Genomic DNA, 20,331 nt, shown 5'->3' on the forward strand with positions numbered 1-20,331 from the left:
GAGCTAGACACAGGTAGGAAGTGTGTGTGTGTGTGTGTGTGTGTGTGTGTGGTGTGTGGTATGTGTGTGTTTGGGGAGGAGGAAAGGGCAACAAAAGGAAGAGGCGCAGATGTGTGTGTTGGTATTGGGGAGAACAGGGGGCACTGGCCTGACCAGCTCCCATGCTAAAGGCCTTCACCTCCCAGATTTCAGGGGAGTACTGGCCTTTGCTGTGTGTTTCTTAGTGTGAGGGTGTGCGTTTTCCCTCCTGGGAAGGAGATCCTGAGCCTGAGCATTCCCTCTTCGGCTGTTGTGTCACATCTGGAAGTTTGTGTAGGAGTTTCTCCAAGCTCAGAGCCCAGCACAGCTTTTTCTCATTTGGAAATCACAGGCTGGCATTTGGGATGCCGGGGGGGGGGGGGGGGGGGGGGGGCCAAAGAAAGAGAAGGGAGCCTGCCAGGAGTTGGGGGGGGAAGGGGGGAGGCCTGAACGGCAGGAGCCCTAATGGCTTCCAGAAGTGAATGTGAGTGTGGGACTGTGCGTCACTGTGTGTGTCTGAGTGTGTGTCTCTGGAAGGGAGGGGGCCCCAAGAATTTCTGTAGTCTCTCTCGCCATTGTCCCAGTACCCCAAGTCTGCCTGTTCTTCCCTAGGGAGAATTCTCCATTGGGTCCTCAGAGGAAAGGGGTGGGGGGGCTTGTTCACATCTCCTTGTCAGTTTCCTCCTCCCATTTCCAAACCCTAGACTCTCCAGAGAGGATTCTGAGGAGAAGGTCTGGAGCCAGGAATTGAGTGGTACTAGGGGGCAAAGGATCCTTGACACTGTCCCAGGCCCACCTTCCTTCTGGGTCATACACACTACTTTCCACTCTGCTCTGCTGCTGGGGGACTCCCCATCACCCCTAGTGCCAGTTGGAGCCATTCCTGGGATTACCTCCCCACACCCTACCCCCCCTTCGTCGTGCTCCCGCCCCAGCCCTCACCCCGCCCCAGCCCTCACCCCACCCTGCCTGCCGCCTCAGCCAGGATGGCGGCAGACACACTACTCACACACGCGGACATGCGTGCACAGGCACACACACACACACACATAGTCACAGACGTTTGAATCAGATTTCTGGCCTATTTCCCCTCCCAAAGATTCCAGCGGCCCTCTCTCGTGTCTCTGTGTCTCCCGTCTCTGTCTCTGGGTGGGGCTGGCTGCCTTTTGGGCAGGCTTCAGTTTCAGTTCAGCTGGAAAACCTCTCTCCCCACACGCCCACACACTGGAGCTGGGGGTGCATAGGGAAACAAGCTAGCTAGGGGTAGGGGGCCCTCTGCTGGGGAATTCCCCTTTCCAAGAGCGAGCACAGGCCACTAGGCTGAGCTCCTGAATCTTCTTCCACCCTTGGGAGCACTAGATTCCATAGGCACCAACCTCTCTCTGGGATGGGTGAGGCAAAGACCTGCCCCCTCAACTCCCCAACTCTTACTAGAAGGTCAAGATTCCTGGGTCCAGGCCCATTTCCTCCTCAACGTTCCTTAGTCTCAGATTTCTAGACTCTTAGGAGGGAGTGAGGCAGCTAGAGGGCTTGCTTGTCTTCTGAGTTCACACCCCAGGCCCAGAGCCTTAGAGGTACCTCAGTATGCTTCCTTCACCTGTACAGCTGACAGGCTAGGCAGGGCTCTATCTAGAGAAAAACCCATGGAGGAGGCTCATTTGTTGAAATAACATGCTCTATTTCCCTCTCCCAGGAGGGAGAGGAGGAGGAGGGATGGAAGAAGCGTCCTCTTCTGCCATTTCCCTTTTCTCTGCCTTTGATGGTGGGTTGTGGAGAGAAAGATCCTCCCCTCTTCTGCTCCCACCCTTTGGGATCCACTCCAGCCCGACAGTCACCATAGCAACAGTAGACATGTGACTGCACAGGTCTCTCATAGTCACTATGGCAACCAGTGTCCCCCAGTTCCCTTGGTTGCCATGGGGATCTGTCACATGGTTTCCCCCCAACCTGATAACCTGTGGGTCTCCCTGCTTCCTTTTCCCTGTATGGGGACAAGAGAGCAGTCTGGGCAAAGGGAGAGCATGTGTAAGGGGGTCTCTTTAATTACCATAGCAACAAATCCACACCACCTGGTGACACATTCTCTTGTTGTTATGGCAACAGAATATCACACAGTGACATACTGCCATGTTCCCAAGGAAACGAGCCCCACCCTGAGAAGGGTGAAAGACCCCCCCCCATTAGTTATATATTTCTATTCAGATTATTCTAAATTTGTACATTCAGAATCATTTTTCTGAATGATTCAGTGAAGGGGAAGGGGAAGTGCAGAGGGTTGTACCTGAACGCAGGTTGGATTGCCAAGGGGCCTAGAGAAGGTGCTTTTTGGTTAAGAGCCTGATGTGGGGTTGTTTGGGGCAGATTCTGGGTGTAAGAGGCTCTAGTCTGAGCCTGTGTACAGTAGGAAGAGTAAGAGAGCCAGATCCCTGGTGGAGTCAATCCTGCCCCTTCCCACATCTTTGTAATCAGTTTGTCACTGCTGAAAGAAACAGAGCAGGAAAACATGAATGGAGAGACACATCTGGCTTCTAGGCAGGCAGATGATTGATTGACTGATTGATGAATTGGTTCATTCATTCATTAATTTTCCCATGCACTGACCATTTGCTATGAGCTATGCACTACACTAAACTCTGTGGGGGAGGGGAGTTAAGAATGTAGCAGAGTGCCCCTGTCTGCCAGGAGCCCACAGTCAGGAAAGGAAAGTCAAGTGCATGGATGACTTTACTCTGTGGACTCACTGCCATCCAAATAGATGTCCTAGAGCTCTGCTCCCATACCATTTGTTCCCATGGGCTCCTGCAGGCCCCTCCTCCCTTGTAGAGAAGAGGAGAGGGCTAGCTTGGGGAACGCAGGTCAGTTCTTAAGGGTAATTGTGTCCTTTCCTTTCCAAGTGGTGGCTTCCTCCCTATCCCCTTTTTCCCAGAGTGACCCCTGGCTGACCCCCATTCCTGGCTACACTCAGGAAAACAGTTCCATAGAAATACTCTTCTTATTTCCCCCTCTCACCTACTTACCTCCACTCAAACCTAGAATTTTATTTTATTTTTTACTCTCATTCTTGTAAGGGGTGGAAATTAGGTAAACTGCAATATATTGGGACTTGTTGGGTGTTAGGCACAGGTGGTGACAGGGGTGTGCACCCAAGGGAAAAGAGCCCGGGTGACAGCAGAGGGGAGGGTTTCAAGGTGGTTGAGGGAGAATTCAGCCTCTGAGATTCAGGACAGAGGTAGGTTATGGTGGGGACTAGTTAGGAGGAAGGTTCTTGGGTCCCTGGACCTTCCACCTAGTCTCTTCATGCCTAGCTGAAGCCTTCTAATTCTGGAAACAAGGTTAAGACAAAAAGAGGCCACAAACTCTGAGCCCTGAGTAGACTGGTGGGGCAGGGCAAGTAGGCTGCCATGGTCCCTTCTACCTCTTCTCCTGGACTCTGCTGGTCCCTGGCTTCTTTGCTCTTTCTGCCTAACTCCCGTTTCCACAAGGAAACTAGGCTGCCTGGTCATTCATTTGTGTGTCCAGGGCCTGGAACCTTCTTCTTCTAGAGGCCATCTTGTTTATCCTCCAGCCAAGGGGCTGAAGGCAAATCCCTTAACAGAACTCACCATCTAGGAAGGCTAGGGGAGCTCCCTCTGCCCCAGCTGTTTGGGTCTGAGTTAGAAGGCACAGGAAGGTGTGGTGCAGCCTGGCCACATGTATGGTGCTACTGTCCATTCTGCACAGCTAAGGCTGGTGCCTTGTTCAGGGCCTGGCAGGGAGTGTGGTTTTGATTCTGAAAGGCATGAATTGTCTAGAAGCTGAGGGCTTTGAGTTGGAGAGAAAGCCTTGGGCTCCCATGTGGTACCCAGGAGACTGCAAATATGGGTTCTCTTGTCTGTCTGGTACCAGGGCCACCTTTCCTACCTGCCTGAGTAGCTGTGGTGTGGGGAAGAGACTGAGTAGACCATGAGCTTGGAAACCTCAGTCCAATCCTGGCTTCTTGAGCAACTTTGGCACATTGTTTGGCTTCGGCTCTCTGGGTCTTAGTGTCCTTGGGTTGTGGGGAATAAAATGATCCACCCTGGATGCTTCATGGGGCTGTTGTGAGCAGCAACCATGGCATTGTGTGAAAGTGCGTGGTAAACTGTAAGGCAGGCATAATCCAACTGTAGGTTTGTGTAACACATTCGCATACATTATCTCACTTGCTTCTCACATCTATCTGGTGAGGTGGGGAGAAGAGGATCAGATCCACAGCAAACTGATGGGAGTCTGGCATTTCCACAAGCACAATCTTGTGCAAATAGTCAGATGGGTATTTATGGCTTTCTCTACCTTACAGATGAGGAAGATGGGTTCAGAGAAATGTGATGACCCCATGGTAGGCCTGGGCCCTACCTACCAGGGTTTGGGAGGGTTGATTGACAGGCAGCAGATGTTAGGGTATGGCATGGGAAGCAGCTTCATCTCAGGGTCTGGATAGCTATTTCCTTGACACCTGATACCTGGTTCGAGCGCATCAGTATGTTGGTCATTCTTCTCAATTGTGTGACGCTGGGCATGTTTAGGCCATGTGAAGACATCGCCTGTGACTCCCAGCGCTGCCGAATCTTGCAGGTAAGTACGTATGTTAGAAGAAGGAGAGGTCATTCCTGGATCTTAATGCCCCAGACTCTGTTCTGCCAGAGGCCCTGACCCAGCTAGTAGGCACTGGGTCAGGTGGCAGTGTCCCCACAGCCTTCTCAGTTTCAGCAAACTTTCCTCCTTACTTCAGGCCTTTGATGACTTCATCTTTGCCTTCTTTGCCGTGGAAATGGTGGTGAAGATGGTGGCCTTGGGCATCTTTGGGAAGAAGTGTTACCTGGGAGACACTTGGAACCGACTTGACTTTTTCATCGTTATTGCGGGGTAAGGGCCTGGGCTGGGGTGGGAGAGCAGTGGGTGGATCTGTTGCCTCCCTGGCTGTCCACTTGGCCTAGGGTGCCTGTCTACAGTGCTCTGGCCTGTCCTCTGAATCCTTCTCTGAGGGACTTGTCATTTGGGGGGGGGGGGTGTCCCTGTCCTATAGACAGAGAGCTGATCTTCAGCGTCCCTTGGTGGAGGAGAGGGAAGAGTCCTGGGACATCCTGCCACCTCATAGCAGGATTCTTCATTGGCCTCTTTCACATCGTGGTGGCCTCAAACTCAAAGGGCCTCCTTCCCGGCCCCTCCCCACAGGATGCTGGAGTATTCGCTGGACCTGCAGAACGTCAGCTTCTCAGCAGTCAGGACAGTCCGTGTGCTGCGACCGCTCAGGGCCATTAACCGGGTGCCCAGTGAGTGACCCCTTGGCCCTCATCCCCTGGACAGAGGGCCCTCAGAGGAAATGTGGCAGTTGTACATCGGCACACTGAATCATGACTTGACCTTTGGAGACTGAGGCAGAGAAGGGCTCAGCAGGGACCCAGTGAGAACCTCTGACCCTGGTGGTGTCACTAGGAAAGCTACCTGGAAAGACCCTTACTCCCACTCATTTCAACATGACTGTGGGCCAGAATTTCAGAAATGTCTCAGATGACCCCTTTCCAGGGGAATAAGGATAGGAAGTGGGGATCAGTGGAGAAACTGTCAGGCCAGCAGGAGGGGACACAAAGTGCTAAAGGACTTTTCTGTTTCTCATTGGTGAGACCACACGGGTTTATCACTTCTCTCCAGACAAGGCCACTCTATGCTCTACCCTCCCACTGTGCCTGTCTCCCCTTCCCCCTCCCTACCCCTTTCCAACTCTTTGCAGTGACTGCTGGGACCATTATCTAAATTAAACCGCATTGGTTTCTGGAGCCAGCAAAGGTTTGGCAGCTCCAGCTCCCCTGACATCCTGCCCCTCCCCCTTCGCTCAGGCCCCCTTTGCAAGTGCCCAACCTATACAAGCTGCAGTTAGCCCCACTATAGACCTAGGAGTAGCAGGTGGGGGAGCATGTTTCTGGGGGTGCTGTGCTTGACTGTGCCTCATGCTGCTGCAACCCGTGTGTGTGTGTGTGTGTGTGTGTGTGTGTGTGTGTCTGTGTCTGTGTGTGTGTGTGTGTGTCTGTGTGTGTGTGTGTGATGCAGCTGCCTCTGGGAGGGCAGAGCTGATGAGTGAGTCTTGGTGGGGTGGGCTTCTTGGTGTTAACAGGAGCTCCAGAAGAGGGGTGTAGTTGGCCTCCTTCCCCAGGTGACAGCCGCTAGATTGATAGACCTCTAGCTAACCACTGCTGTAATTCCCTTAATGCAAGCCCTGAGGAATTGATCTCAGCTGGAGCCCAAAGGAGCTAAAGGGGGATGGGAGGAGCTGAGGGGAACAAGGTCTGGTCTGGCTGGTCAGGGCAGGGTGGCTGCAAATCACCAGGAGGGTTAATCAGCTGCTGCTGCTGCTACTGTCATTTAGAAGCTTTGCCCTAGAGGGAGCAGGGCCCACACAGGGCACTTTGGGGGTCAAAAGGGCCATAGAGATCCATCTATTTGACAAGAATTTGAGAAAGCTGGGTGGCCTGCGGGCTGGTTCAAGTGTTTCAGTTATTCAGTCCTAGACCTGGAGTGGAAGAAGAATTGGTCCCCACAGGACTTTTTATTTGGGGTGGGGATATGGAGGCTTTGCCTATGGAGGGAGCATTTAACTGCTGGACTCCTGAAAAGACAGTTATATCTCTTCAGGCCCTGATTTCAGGATTTCAACCCAGCAGTGAACAGATATAGGAATGGGGTGGGAGTTGCCTCAGACACCTGGTGAAGCACAGATCATCTTGACTAACTTCCCTCTCTTCAAGAGGTCTGAGGTCTGTCTCAGTTTCCCCCGTGACCCCAAGGGTCATCATGTAGGAATGTTAGGTGCCTATGTCTGGTGAGAGAAGGAAGTGGGAGGTGTGTGTATGTGCGTGCTGCCTGTGCCTTGGGGAGCAGGATTTGGAAGCACAAAAGCCTAAATTTAAGTCCCAGTGTCTACATTTAGCAGTTCTCATCCTGAGCAACTCACGTCATTTCTGTGAGCCTCAGACTTCTCATCTGTAAATTGGGGGTGCTATCATCAACCCCATGGTAATGTGGGGAGAATGAGGTGGGAGTTGGAACCTGAAAGAGCTTTGGAAGACCACAGTCACACTGGCTAGGTGGTGGGACCATGCAAAGATTAATATGGGTCGAAGGGGCTGCAAGGGCTGCCTGGGGGCATTAAGGGTGTCTGCCAGTCTCCTCTCCAGCTTAAGTTGAGCCCCCCTCAGGAAGGCTGCCAGGCCTGTGGTACCCAGTCTAGTCTGGCTGGCCTGGAGCTCCCAGCGTGGCTCTTCTCGTCCTACAGGCATGCGCATCCTCGTCACGCTACTGCTCGACACCTTGCCCATGCTGGGCAATGTCCTGCTGCTCTGTTTCTTCGTCTTTTTCATCTTCGGCATTGTCGGCGTCCAGCTGTGGGCAGGGCTGCTTCGGAACCGATGCTTCCTCCCTGAGAATTTCAGCCTGTGAGTGGTGGACGGGTGGGTGGTGACCTGAAAGTGACTATGAAGCTATGAGCCTCCCTTAGCCCCTGCCTTCCTATTGCCGTGAATGTGACTGTTTCCCATATCTGGGACACATTTGGCTTTCAAACCTGGCTACATATTGGAGTCACCTGGTGCATTTTAAAGACCCCGATGCCCAGGTGCCCCTCCCAGAGGTTCTAATTACATTGACCTCGGGTTCAACTTGGATACAGGGATTTAAAAATTCCTCTGGGGCTAGGGATGTAGCTCAGTCAGTAGAGTGCTTATCTAGTATGCAAGAAGCCCTGAGCTTGATACCCAGTACCATATAAACTGTGTACCTGGTTCACACCTGTGATTCCAGCACTCAGGAGGTAAAGGCAAGCGGATCAGAGGTTCACAATCATTCAGCTACATAGTGAGTTTGAGGCCAGTCTAGGACACTTCATGAGACCCTGCCTCAAAAAAAAAAAAAAAAAAAAGTGAAAAACTTAAAAAATAAAAAAGAAGAGGAAGGGGAGGAAGAGGAAGAAGAACATCTCCTCTAGTGTCCTGGTTTGCAGCAATGCTGCCTTAGGATGTGGACCTCCAACATCTGAACTCTGGAGCTCCTAACCAAGTCCTCATGCTTCCAGTGCTCCCATCCCTGCCCCCAAAGCCCCGCCTTATCCAGTCCCCTCTCCCACCTCAGGTCTGGCCTGCCCACTGTGTCTCAACACACCCACACCAGCTCTTCCTTTCTGGGCCTCTCAATGGAGAATACCCATTCCCCAACCTCATCTCTGTCTTTCTCCTCATCCTGCAGCCCACTGAGTGTGGACCTGGAGCCTTACTACCAGACAGAGAATGAAGACGAGAGCCCCTTCATCTGCTCCCAGCCGCGGGAGAATGGCATGCGGTCCTGTAGGAGTGTCCCCACATTGCGTGGGGAAGGTGGTGGAGGCCCACCCTGTGGTCTAGACTATGAGGCCTACAATAGTTCCAGCAACACCACCTGTGTTAACTGGAACCAATACTATACCAACTGTTCTGCGGGCGAGCATAACCCCTTCAAAGGTGCCATCAACTTCGACAACATTGGCTATGCCTGGATCGCCATCTTCCAGGTGGGGCCACCTGAGCCCTGGGAACTTTCCCAGAACACCAGTCCCAGGTCACAGCATAGTCTGGGAGTGGTCATCCTTGGGGTTAGGGTGATATTCAGGGCCTTGGTAGAGAGGTTGGGGAAGGCTTTGTGGTTCCAGAGTCAGCTGTCTCTCTTGTTTTCTCAGGTTATCACCCTGGAGGGCTGGGTGGACATCATGTACTTTGTGATGGATGCTCATTCCTTCTACAACTTCATCTACTTCATCCTCCTCATCATTGTGAGTGACTCCTCTAGCCCTTATGGGGATGGGAGATCCTGGGGACACATGTAGCATTGCATGGAGGGGAAGTTCTTAGCTCTTAAGCCCCTTCGAGGTGGTATCTCATGTGGCAGGAAGGACACCAGGTGAGGAGTCAGGAGGAATCTAAGATTAAGCTGGACTCTACCACTTAGTACTATTAGGACTTTCAGTAAGTCATTCCCTTTGAGGCCCCAACCCCACCCTGTTCTGATTCTTCACCCGTAAAGTGAATGGTTCTCAACCCAGGGTGCTACTGCCTCCCCTAGGGGTGCTCAGAAATGGCAAAGTGTAGTTCTTGTTTTCATGAGCTCTAGGGGAGCACTCTAGACATTTTATTGGAAAAGAGAAAGATGCTAAACATCCTGAAATGTCTGCAAACAAGGATTGTCTACCCAAAATTCCAATCAGCATTGGGAAATGCTGTGTGAAGTCATTCCTTCCAACCCTGAAATTCTAAGACTTCATAAAGGCGGAAGACAGGCAAAAGCAGAACTATTCAGTCATTTTAATCACTGCCAGTCATGGTAGATGCTTTCACAGCTACCATTTATGGCTGATATTTATTGAGCACTTACTGTGTGCCAACCACTGCTCTCTGCACTTCCTGAGTGCTGGACATTTCATCCTCACTGTGATACTGTTACCGTCTTTATTTTACAAGCAAGGAAACTGATGTTTCCTCATTTAACTGCCCCTACCACGTGCCTCATCTAAGCTGTGGATTAGTCTGGCTGGGGAGAGCTGTCACTGCTGATGTGACTTCTTTCTTATGGGCTCATGTGAGGTGGCCTTGGCAAGGAGGGTAGCCTCCAGTGAAAACTCAGAGCCCCAGAGGGTTGGCCACTGAGCCAAGATCATGTAGGAAGCCAGGGCTGGAACTGAGATGTCAACTCTAGGCAATCAACTCCAAGTCCAGCCCTTCCATGTCATCAAGAGGCCAATGGAGGGTCAGACATTGAAAGGAGATTAAGAGATTGAGAACTACTCAGGACCTAGGAGAAGCTCCCAGAGAGGAGGACAGAATGAGGCTACTTCTGGGGAGAGAGAGCCAGCATGCAGAAGCAAGTTCCCAAAGCTACCATAACTTTCCCAGGTGCGAAAGTATGACTGGGCTTGGGGCAAAGCCTGGCTGGGGGTCTGTGCCATCCCTGACCATCACCACTGGTGAGGCAGGGTGCTTCAGAGAACTGTTCTTCTCAGACTTGCTTGATTGGGGGAGGGGTAGATAGGGACATCGGGGCCCTAGTTCCCACCCTCCCACACACACCCTGAAAATTCCTCCCAAACAGCACTCTGGAATCACACTAGTGGAGCTAATTATCATAATTACTAGGACATGATCTAGGAAAAAAAAAAAAGTTCGCTTTGTCACCATAAATATTTATTTCCATCATTCAGGTTTGTTGTCCAAGCAATAGCTTGCCCAGAGTCCTAGGGAAACTGAGGCATGAGGACTTGGGGAAGGATGACAAGTTAGAATGACAGTTTGGTTAATCTGTAAGGTCCCCATTTTCAGGTGAGGTTATTGAGGTCTGAAGTTAAGGATCTTACCCAAGGCCATGCATGCACTTAGTATTGGAACAAGTGGGAATCTCATAAGTAAATCTCAAAGGTTCAATCCAGGTTGAAGGCTCTGTTCCCCAACGTTGCATCATTTCCACCGTCTTCTCTATTCCTAATAGAAATCGAGGAGGAGTGCTTGAAGTCTCCATGCATACATGTTCAGTGGCAGGGAACCGGGAGGTAATCTTGAAGGATTCAATCCATCTCCAATAGCAACACCTTGGACTTCCACAAGGCTTAGTTTCAATCTTATTTAACATTGCTCCGTATTAGCTGAATGATCTTGGGAAAATTCCTTGACCTCTCTGAGCTTCAGCCTCCTCACTGCTCAGATGGAGATTACAAAAGTGTCCACTCCCAAGACTGTCATGACAATAAAAAGTGATAACACAGGGAAAGTATGAACCCCATGCCTGGCCCACAGGAAGATCTGCAAATGCAGCAATTGGCATTGAAATTCGCTTTTCTTCAGGACATCTCTTCCTGTCCCCACCCCTGCAGGTGGGCTCCTTCTTCATGATCAACCTGTGCCTGGTGGTGATTGCCACGCAGTTCTCGGAGACCAAGCAGCGGGAAAGTCAGTTGATGCGGGAACAACGTGTCCGGTTCCTGTCCAATGCTAGCACCCTGGCGAGCTTCTCCGAGCCGGGCAGCTGCTATGAGGAATTGCTCAAGTACCTGGTGTACATCCTCCGCAAGGCAGCCCGCAGACTGGCCCAGGTTTCTCGGGCTGCAGGCGTCCGAGTAGGGCTGCTAAGCAGCCCAGCGGCCCCTGGGGGGCAGGAGCCCCAGCCCAGTGGCAGCTGCTCTCGTTCCCGCCGCCGTCTGTCTGTCCACCACCTGGTGCACCACCATCACCACCATCACCACCACTACCACCTGGGTAATGGGACGCTCAGGGCGCCCCGGGCCAGCCCAGAGATCCAGGACAGGGATGCCAACGGTTCCCGCCGGCTCATGCTGCCACCTCCTTCTACGCCCACCCTCTCTGGGGGCCCTCCGAGGGGTGCGGAGTCTGTGCACAGCTTCTACCACGCCGACTGCCACTTGGAGCCAGTCCGCTGCCAGGTGCCCCCTCCCAGGTCCCCATCTGAGGCATCTGGCAGGACTGTGGGTAGTGGGAAAGTATACCCCACTGTGCACACCAGTCCTCCACCAGAGATGCTGAAGGATAAGGCGCTGGTGGAGGTGGCCCCCAGCTCTGGGCCCCCCACCCTCACCAGCCTCAACATCCCACCTGGGCCCTTCAGCTCTATGCACAAACTACTGGAGACACAGAGTACCGGTAAGTGCATGGGCAGGTGTGCTGGGATGCCGCGTTGGGGAGAGACTGGGGGTGTGGAGTCAGAGAGACCGGGGCTCAGGTTCACATGCTGCCTCTTGTGGCCTTGGTACTTTCAACCAGTCTCATTACTTTGAGTTCTATTTTTTCATCTGTCCAAATGGGAGTCCTGATTGTTGTATATATTACAATGTAGGAATAACAATAACTTATGCATTTGTACCTACTGTGGGCTCCATTCTATGCCTTTGGCCATCACGACTAACCATTGCTGCCCGAAGGTGTGCCTGGCAGGTGCGCCTGACACATGCTTTATAGGTAAGATCTGCTTGAGCCCTCTGGACAACTTGGTGATAAGCTTGCATAGCGTCTTTGTTGTATGCAGGAGAAACAGGATGCTGAGAGTGTTGGTGAGAGTGACTTCAGGACAATCTAACTCTGCAGCCTACTCAGTGCCCCTTGTCCCAACGCTCAGAGAGGGGAATGGTGTGTGACTATGGCAGCCTGGTGCCTTACATGGTGACTACTGTAAACAGAGACTCTGGGCTGGAGCAGCCAGTGCTGGGAGCAGCTGGCTTGATGAGTGGAACAGCAGTGACCCGGAGAGTGAGCTGCTTGCTGCTTGTGGGCAGCCTATCCATGCAGGGGTGGCCTCCCCAGAAGACACAGCCCAGGGCCTGTATTTCAAGAAGAATGTGGCAGATAGAAAGCAGTGGGACATGTGTGACAATGTCCCCTGGGAATGTGCTTGGGGACCAGAAAGTGTCATCAAAGAACACAGAGCAAGAGGTTCTTTTGGTCTTTTGGTTTGTTTGTTTTGTTTTGTTTGTTTTGTTTTTTTTGAGACAGGGTCTCCTTGTAGTTCTAGCTGGTTTAGAACTTACTATGTAGACCACGCTGGTCTTGATATCACATAGATCTGCCTGCTTCTGCCTCCCATGTGCTAAGTTTAAAGGTGTATGCTACCACACTCAGATTAGAGTGAGAGGTTCTTATGCCAGCTCTCCCATTACCCTGACATGGGTCATGGACCGATCACATCATACATACAGGCTTCCACTTCCCCCGATAGGTGGGATTGGGGTCATCATCAGTACAGGGCATCCAGACACCCTGAGGTGTGGTGTGTACAGATGCAGTTGGGAGGGGGAAATGCCACTTTGTGCCTACTAGGGGTTGGGCCCTGAGCCAAACACTCCTATACACACGCTTTACCTGTGTGCTGTTTGAGGTTCCTTTTGGTTTTTATATTCTGTGACCAAAGCATGATTTAAATGAACATGGACACCCTGGGACAGGTCACTGTGTATGTTCAGGAACATGCCTGGTGTATGTATGTGTGCTTGTGTGCATGAGGGAAAGGGTTCAGAATGTGTGTGTGTGCATGAGACAAGTGTCTAGGGCTCGTTCATGAGCATGTGTCTGATTCACATATGCATGGGTGTGGTGCTCCTTCCTGGTGTCTGGCATATGCACGTTGGGTGATATGAATGTGTTTGGGTACACATGTGTTTGCTGTGTATGCATTGATATTTTGATGTAGAAGTAGTGTGTATTCACTATACATGTGCATACTGAGTATGTGGTGTGTATGTAGATGTGTCTGGTGTGTGTGGTGACAAGTGTACATGTATAGGTGGGTCCCAAGGATCTTTTGGAAAACACCACTTAGCATCGTGTAGATTCAGGGCTGGATTTCCTGGGAAGAGGAGATGGTCAAGGCTCCTGGTTGAAGGCTCCTAGGATGTAGGTGCTGCATAAGAGCTCAGAGGACATGGGGGCTGCCTCTCCGCTTCAAACCTAGGACACTCATAAGCAACCATCAACAGGGCGCTGTTGACATTGGAATATTTGTTATTCAGAAACACCCTGTTCACCAGATGCCTAGCACACTGTAACCCCCAGCCTCCTTTCTGCAGGCTATACATCCTCGGAAGGCAGGGGAGCTCCAGGTGAGAGCCCCTTAGTCTCTGACACCTCTCTCCTGTTCTAGGAGCCTGCCACAGCTCCTGCAAGATCTCCAGCCCTTGCTCCAAGGCAGACAGTGGAGCCTGTGGTCCAGATAGTTGCCCCTACTGTGCCCGGACAGGAGCAGGGGAGTTGGAGCCTGCTGACCATGAGATGGCTGACTCAGACAGCGAGGCTGTATATGAATTCACACAGGACGCCCAGCACAGTGACCTCCGGGACCCCCACAGCCATCGGCGGCGGAGCCTGGGCCCAGATGCAGAGCCTAGCTCTGTGCTGGCCTTCTGGAGGCTGATCTGTGACACATTCCGGAAGATTGTAGATAGCAAATACTTTGGCCGAGGAATCATGATTGCTATTCTGGTGAATACCCTCAGCATGGGCATCGAGTATCATGAGCAGGTAGGGATGCCCAAGGCCTGCTCCAAGCAGCCACTTCCCCTTTGGGGCTGGTTCCTCTCTGTGCTTTCATGACTGAGAAGAGGGAGGAGGGGCTGGAGAGATGAAGTGATGGGTGAAGATCCTAGAGTGAGCACAATACCACATGCTGAGTGTGGAGGTTGTCCAGGTGGTGCAGGTGTGTTCTGTCTGAGAAGGCTTCTCAGAAGAGGTGGGCTTTCTATGGATAAGCAATGTGGGGACACATGTTGGGTCAGGCCACCAGAAGGGACTTGGATCTTTGGAGAAGGCATAGCAGGCAGAGAAGGTGTTGGCTGAGTAAGTAGGGGGTGATTGATGAGGCAGGAAGGCCATGCAGATGGAAATGAGGGGTTGGGGGCATCAAGTGGCTGTGCCTGGGAGAATATCAGGGTGCAGTAGAGAGGCAATCTTGGCCTGACTTCAGGTCACAGCTTGATGAAAACCAGGGCAGCTCTGGGTAGATGAGAGTGCCCAGCACGGCTAGGCAACTTGAAATCAGTGCGTTTGAGGAGTCATTCTGAGAAGTAGGGTGTTTAGTCAGGAGAAGAGGAGGCTCAGCAGGGGTGGCGAGCTGTCTTCAAATATTTGAAGGGCTGTCATGTGGAAGAGGGAGTCTTGTTCTGAGGGCTGATGGCTGTGAGCTATGGGATCTGGGCTGAGGGGAAGAGGTTGCTTCCAAGCTGTGAAGACAGAAAATGTGACCTTGGGTCCCCACTGGGTCACACACATAGGCTGGGATGCATTAAGAAGAGATCAACCAGCAGATGCTGTGGTATGTGGGTCCATCTGCACCTTTTTGTCCCTACCCTGTTCCTCTAAATGCTCTTGCCACTGGGGATAAGCAGGGGAAGGGACTGGGCCCCCGAAACCCACCTTTCCTGGTTTGGAACTGAGTGTGTGCACTCCCCATCCCTTAGGCAGAGGCTCTAGGCACTTGTGCCAGCCCAGTGTGATACAGGATGGGTGTTTCAACCAAGTTGGGCCTAGCCAGCCTGTGTGGGGCAAGTGAGATAGATGCTCACTTTTCAGGGGCCTCTACCCTTGCCCCACTGAGCTCTACTCTGGCAGTGTCATGAACATTTTGGCTCTTACTTAAGCTACCCTGTCTGGCCAGGTATACCCCTCCATTATCACATCATGTTGGCATCCTTCCTCTTGCTCCAACAGCCCAGCATGGAGTAGCTATTCTATGCACTGTTCTTTCCCTAAGTTGTCGAGGTGTGGGGGGGGGAACCACACACTGGCTGCAGTGCCAGCAGGTGGGCATGCATGGCACTGGGTGGGCGTGTTGTGTCTGGGCTGCATGGGGCGTGGGCATGTATGCACATGCCTGCTCTGCCAGCCTCCCGCAGAGAGGTGCTCCACTCTGCCAGGTGGCTGGGGGAGTGGGCACAGCATCTTCTTCTCCTGGGACCTAAGAGGTAGCAGCCCCTAACCTCTATCACCTTAGCTCCCCAAGCTTGAACTGCCACTTCCTCTGTTTCACTCAATGTTGGCTGTAGTCAGGTCCCCCTCCCCCAGGGGCCACATTCTTCGTGCCCTTCTCTCCCATGGGGGGGGTGTGCCCAGCAGTCCTTGCCCAGCCAGATGCTGCTGGTGGAGGCTTTGATTGCACTGGGAAGAAGCTGAGTCACACAGGCTGAGGGCAGATGAAGCCACAGCGAGAGGGCTTTCAGTTAGATGTCAAGAAGGACACCCCTTTGAGAGGCAAGAACAGCTATTACTTGTGGGTGCTTATAGCACCTTCTTACTTAAGTTCCTGAGAAAAGGGGGGACAACCCTAGCTCCCCCTAAGCCCTCAGCAGCAGGAAGCCCTCACTCAGAGGTAGCAGTGTCTGCTGTAGGGATAAGTTTGTCCCAGTACCTGGCTGCTGAAGGCCCCATGGGGGTGAGTGGGAGTCCCCAGCAGGCTAGGCAGATGACTGGATGCTGCCTGGCAGCCTCTGGAGGAGGGTAGGGGAGGTGGCATGAAGCCCCAGAAGCTGCCATGGCCCTGTGCTTGCAGGCACTGCAGCGTGAAAGTCCCACCATCTGGGCCCCTGAGCAGACTGGAGGGGATGCCGGGAAGGGGAGTGAGGAGGCATACAGGGCTGAGAGACAGGGGCCCAGAGGGACCCAGAGGGGAGATAGGAAGGAGACAGACACACAGAGGGCGACATGAAGGCTCAAGGGGAAGTGGACAAAAAAGACAGTGGCAGAGACAAGGGAGACAGAGATATAGAGGGAGAGACAGACATCCAGGGGGGAAGAGGTAGAGACAGATGGAGGTTCAGAGATACAGGGGAACATAGAGAGGGCAAGGCGCTGAAGACAGAAACAGGGGCCCAGATGCAATGGAGGACCGGGACCAGGCAGGGAGGGGGAGTATGGGACTCAGATGGAGGGGATGGCAGGGGAGGTGGAGCTGAATGAAGGGAGGACTCTGAAGAAGACGCTGCTGCAGTGGTTCTCAGACCAGGGGCTCTTGTTTTCCCTGCCGGACTCTCAATGAAGTGATTGCATCCATCGATCACTATATCAATCAGCTTGGGGAGGTCTAAAGAGGGGATTGCTGTGAGTGAAGCCCCAGCCTTCTGCACCTCCCCAGGCCCTGTCCTCTCCCTCTACCACCTCCTTTGCCTGGTGTTCAGCTTTGTTGCTAGGGATGGTGCCTGTCCCCTCCACCTACCTTTTGACTGAAGGCACATCATTTTGTTATACTCCGGTCTCCCCAAGGTTGGCACCATGTTCTCTACTTGCTTCCTGATTCCCCCACCCCTTAGCCACTTAGCAGAGAACTAAAAGACTGGAGTGCCTGGGGGGCTTGGTGAAAGGGATAAGGACACAGGTCACTGAGGAGGCAGGGAGCAAGAAAATGACGGGACTTAGAAGTGTGTGTGAACTGATATAAGATGAGTAAAAATGTATGTCCCACACCAAGAGGCAGTGCAGTGAGTCCAGAATACTGAATCATCCACCCACCCCCCACCAACCCACCCACCAACCCATTCATCCATATACCCATTCTATTCTATTCCATTTATCTTTCCATCCACCTTTCCATCCATCCCACAATCATATCCTCCATGTCAGAGTTGGGCTTAAACAATGATGTGCTGATGAATGTTTAACAAATAGCCCCCTCCCCCCAAAAGCTGGGCCTGTTGGGTACAGGTCATTCTAGCTACTCTGGAGGCTGAAGCAGGAGGATTGCAAGTTCAAGATCAGCCCAGGCAACTTAGCGGGATCCTATATCAAAATTTAAAAGAAAGGGGAAAAGGGCTGAAGACAGCTCAGAGGGAAGTGGTTACCTAGCATATATAAAGCCTTAGGACTACAGAACAAATAAATCTACCCCAATTTGCCAGGTGCCATGGTGTAAATGCTCCCACCATAGTCAGTTTCTAGTTGCCTATGTGTCAGCGAATGTGGAGTTGAGAAGGGATGAACTCAAGCTGAGTCTGAAGGACAGGCAGGGTACAGCCATCCTAGGATGCAGCAAGGTGGAGGGCCCAGAGGCACCAGGCACCAAAACCTAAGTGAGGCATTCAGAATGAGTGGAGCACTAGGCGAGGGCTGGGATGAACAAGAGATGAAGTTGGAAAAACTCAGAGCCAGGTCCTGAGAGGCACCAGAAGGAATTTGAACTGTGTTGACAGGTTCTCAACAAAGATTTCAGCAGGTCAGCCATATGACCAGGTTTGTATTTTATCAAAAGTGCCCTGGAAGCCATGCAGGGAGTGAGGGGAGGGGGCAGGAGGCTAAAGGAAGGATAGATGCTACATCTTTGTCCCTGGAGACTGAGAGGAGGGAGCTGGAGAGAGCTGAGTCTGCAGACTCAACACCAGGTGGCTATTTGGGGAGGGGAACGTCAATGTCATCTGGCTTCTGGTGGGGTGCAAACAGCTTGAGCAGATCTGGGCCACTCCTTTACTTCCTAAAAAGAAGTGTTCTTAGACCAGGACCTCCATGAGGAGGGAAGGGAGCAGAATGGGGTTGTGGTCACAGGTGCTCCCCATTGTCCTCTCTCGGCTCTGAGTCCCAGCAAGGGCAGGGGCTAATGTCTTTTTCTAGAAGCAAGATGACAGCATGCAGGGCTGGGGGAGCTGAAGAATGGGGTAGATGGCCTTGTAGGCCAGGATAGGACAGGGCAGGGGGCTATTCTGCTTGTCACTAGTGTCTGGGTCCATCCTGACACTGTAGATACATGTCCAGAGAAGATTTCTATTTATAAGTGATTGAGGTTGGCTGTTCACAGAGAGGGAAGTGGGGATGGAGCAGGAGTTGGCATGTGCTGTGTCTGGACTTTTGAAGGGGGTCACAGACTCCTTTTTAACTGTTGAAAGCTGGATAATTCTCTTCTTCCTTCCAAAAACACACGGGCAGCACAGATACCCAAGTGTGGTCTTTGAGGTCAAGACTTCATGGATGTCTTCTATTTGGGTCTGCCCTTGGTCTCTATGTAGAGGGCTTGGGGATTGGGGCAAAGCAGGATTTTGGGAGACAAGTCTTTGATAGCCGATCTAGTCCCACATTTTCAAGGGGTCTCAGGTGTAGGAGTCAGTCGAGTACTTTGGCACTGCATGGCTGAAGGGTGTTGTGCCCTTTTAGTCATGTCCTAGCTCCAAGCATCCCTGGTTCTACATGGGGTACACACCTGAGCACAGTCCCACTGGGAGAGAACTCTAGAATGTCAGGGTTTGGGGGCAGATCCAGTGTACCTAGGCAGTGTGGGTCCTAGTGCAAAAGGCATTTGTTTCAAGGATGAGTCATGCCCAATGCCAGAAGTAGGACTTAAAGGATAAAGGAGAGGTGCTCACACCTCCATACCAGGTAAGAGAGGTGAGAGGTGGTGATAAGAGGGGCAGGATGAGGGGACAACTGGCAACCTGGCTTGGAAATGCACCCCGTGGCACAGGGCACAAGATGTTCAAGCAAGAGGTGATGGTGATGTGAATCGGGCTCTGAGGAATCCTAAGCTGCCAGTAGGTGCAGGCCTGGTTGGGGAGGGGCAAGGAGGCTGTTTCTATCACTCAGATGACAGGCAATGGGGGCCTCACATCAGGGGGATGGTGAGCAGAGGTGGGGTGGACAGGACTAAAGTCCCGCTGGCAGGGTCTGTGGCCCTGGCACCTGACCGTCGGGAAGGATGAAGGGCAGGCATGACTTCCAGATAACTCTAAGGTTCCAAGATAGAATCCCCAGGCACAGTGGAACGGGAGGAGGGGGATGGAGCCAATTCACAGAGGAGGTGAGGGGTTTGTTTTGGATGTGTTGAGTTTAAGATGGCTCTGGGCCATGCTGGGAGGGATATCAGGCAGGCGCTGCTCTTTGGATGAGGAACCCAGGGCTTGGAGGGTGCTTGCTTAGTGTCTGTTACACCCCAGTGACAGAGGGTTGGGAGTGGGGTGATGCTGGAAGGAGGGCGCCAAGGGGAAGGAGTGGGTCTAGATTAAACTATAGAATGTTGGCTAAGGGGAAAGAGGCCACTGGAAAGGGGCTCCGTAGAGAGGCAGGAGGTGGTTATACAGGGTCAGGCAGGCCAGGTGCTGGGCAGGAAGGGCCAGTCCTGGCTGGAGGCTGCTAAGGTAGTTGCTAAGAGGAGGGCTGAGAAGAAGAGAGAGCTGGCATGGTGGGGCCAGAGTTCAAGGGTGAAAGCAGAGAGCTTCTGTTTGCTGGGCACAGTGGAATGGAGCCATGAGGAATGACAGGTATAACTGATATAAGGGACCTGAGGGATCCTGGGGCACAGCCAGATCCCAGTAAAAGTGGAAGAGGAAGAAAGAAAGATGAGGAACGGGCTGGCCCAGAGGTGTGAGGCACAAGGCCAGGGAAGGGGCTGAAAGATGGCAAAGTTTGGGGCAGCTCCAGGGGACAGGGATGAAGATCCGTACAGGGGTACAGGTGACTGTGGATGAAGGATAACACAGACTTCAAGCCACCCAGCAGGCACAGGCTGCCTGGTCAGCACAGCTTTGTCCATGACTCTGACTAGCACTGCTCAGCAGTTCTAGAATGCAGCATAGGCAGGGACATGGGCACTCACCCCGACCAGGCCCCTGGCCAGCAGGAGACCTCTGACATCTGCAGCATGAGAGCAGCCTTCAACAACTGACCATGGGCTCCAGGTTGGAGATTGTCTGGGAGGGTGGAGGTGCAAGTCAAGACTCCAGAATTTATCTCCTTCCCCCCTGCCTCCCTTTCTCTCTCTCTCTCTCTCTCTCTCTCTCTCTCTCTCTCTCTCTCTCTCTCTCTCTCTCCCCCT

General features: G+C 52.5%; 1 protein-coding gene across 18 annotated transcripts in view; it reads left to right on the top strand.

Moving 5' to 3' along the window:
• Cacna1g (calcium voltage-gated channel subunit alpha1 G) overlaps positions 1 to 20,331 on the top strand; it is a 65,384-nt gene that overhangs the window by 3,556 nt on the left and 41,497 nt on the right. For 17 of the 18 annotated variants that reach the window (XM_029566091.1, XM_008838361.2, XM_008838364.2 and 14 more), the window contains exons 2-9: positions 4,500 to 4,611; positions 4,769 to 4,902; positions 5,212 to 5,309; positions 7,307 to 7,466; positions 8,272 to 8,572; positions 8,738 to 8,830; positions 10,919 to 11,702; positions 13,693 to 14,069. In XM_029566091.1, coding sequence (XP_029421951.1) covers positions 4,500 to 4,611; positions 4,769 to 4,902; positions 5,212 to 5,309; positions 7,307 to 7,466; positions 8,272 to 8,572; positions 8,738 to 8,830; positions 10,919 to 11,702; positions 13,693 to 14,069 — 2,059 coding nt within the window. The remainder of the gene's footprint in view (positions 1 to 4,499; positions 4,612 to 4,768; positions 4,903 to 5,211; positions 5,310 to 7,306; positions 7,467 to 8,271; positions 8,573 to 8,737; positions 8,831 to 10,918; positions 11,703 to 13,692; positions 14,070 to 20,331) is intronic. The other variant, XM_008838372.2, reaches the window with a different exon arrangement.

This window comes from Nannospalax galili, unplaced genomic scaffold (genome assembly GCF_000622305.1).
Source record: "Nannospalax galili isolate Female #2095 unplaced genomic scaffold, S.galili_v1.0 scaffold95, whole genome shotgun sequence".
Lineage (NCBI taxonomy): Eukaryota > Metazoa > Chordata > Mammalia > Rodentia > Spalacidae > Nannospalax > Nannospalax galili.